Source organism: Aphanomyces astaci (assembly GCF_000520075.1).
Source record: "Aphanomyces astaci strain APO3 unplaced genomic scaffold supercont1.54, whole genome shotgun sequence".
Lineage (NCBI taxonomy): Eukaryota > Oomycota > Saprolegniomycetes > Saprolegniales > Verrucalvaceae > Aphanomyces > Aphanomyces astaci.
In genome coordinates, this window is record NW_009798317.1 from 384222 (window position 1) to 384836 (window position 615).

A 615-nucleotide genomic window follows, 5' to 3' on the forward strand; every position below is an offset into this window, starting at 1 on the left:
AGGCAACGGGGGGTGACGGTCTCCCCCGGCAAGTCGCGCGGAAAGACGAATTCATAGGGACCCGCTAAGATGGATGTTCGACGAGTTTCGTCCCGGACATAAGGCGGTGTACCGTAGGTGGTTACGCTCACTGAGTCTAAACGCCAGCCGCTTGCTCCCGATTCTGGTGACAGTGCGTGGACTTGTTGGGAGACAGTAAGAACACCCTGTTCTGTTCATGAACATCACCACTGCCCTGAAGCCTCAGGTAGCAGCATGGACTGCAGCTAGTATGATGCTCGTCACCTATAAACTACCAACTTTTCACAAAATTTTCTGACTTCTATTTCATATTCATTACTCAAAATTTCAGCAAATTGAGAAGTAGAATCGACAGATCTCAATGTGGTGAAGAAATTCTACGTCTCATAACATGACCGACCAGTGATGTGCCGAATGTTCAGTGATGTGCTGATTTATTTCATCCAATTAAATCGTTCGAGCTGTATTATTGTACAAAACAGAACCTCTCATGCCAATAATCTTGTAAAAGTTTATGGTGGGAAAAATTATTATATGTAAAAGGTTTTCGAGTTTGAATTGACATCCAAATGCCGCCTCGACGCCGTACACTGA

At 44.9% G+C, this 615-nt stretch overlaps 1 protein-coding gene across 1 annotated transcript in view; it reads left to right on the forward strand.

Moving 5' to 3' along the window:
• Positions 1 to 590: 590 nt before the first annotated feature.
• The window catches only part of H257_14201 (hypothetical protein), a gene marked incomplete at both ends in the record, with an annotated part of 7894 nt that continues 7869 nt past the window's right edge, over positions 591 to 615 (forward strand). Inside the window, one exon of the mRNA XM_009841960.1 lies at positions 591 to 606. Coding sequence (XP_009840262.1) covers positions 591 to 606 — 16 coding nt within the window. The remainder of the gene's footprint in view (positions 607 to 615) is intronic.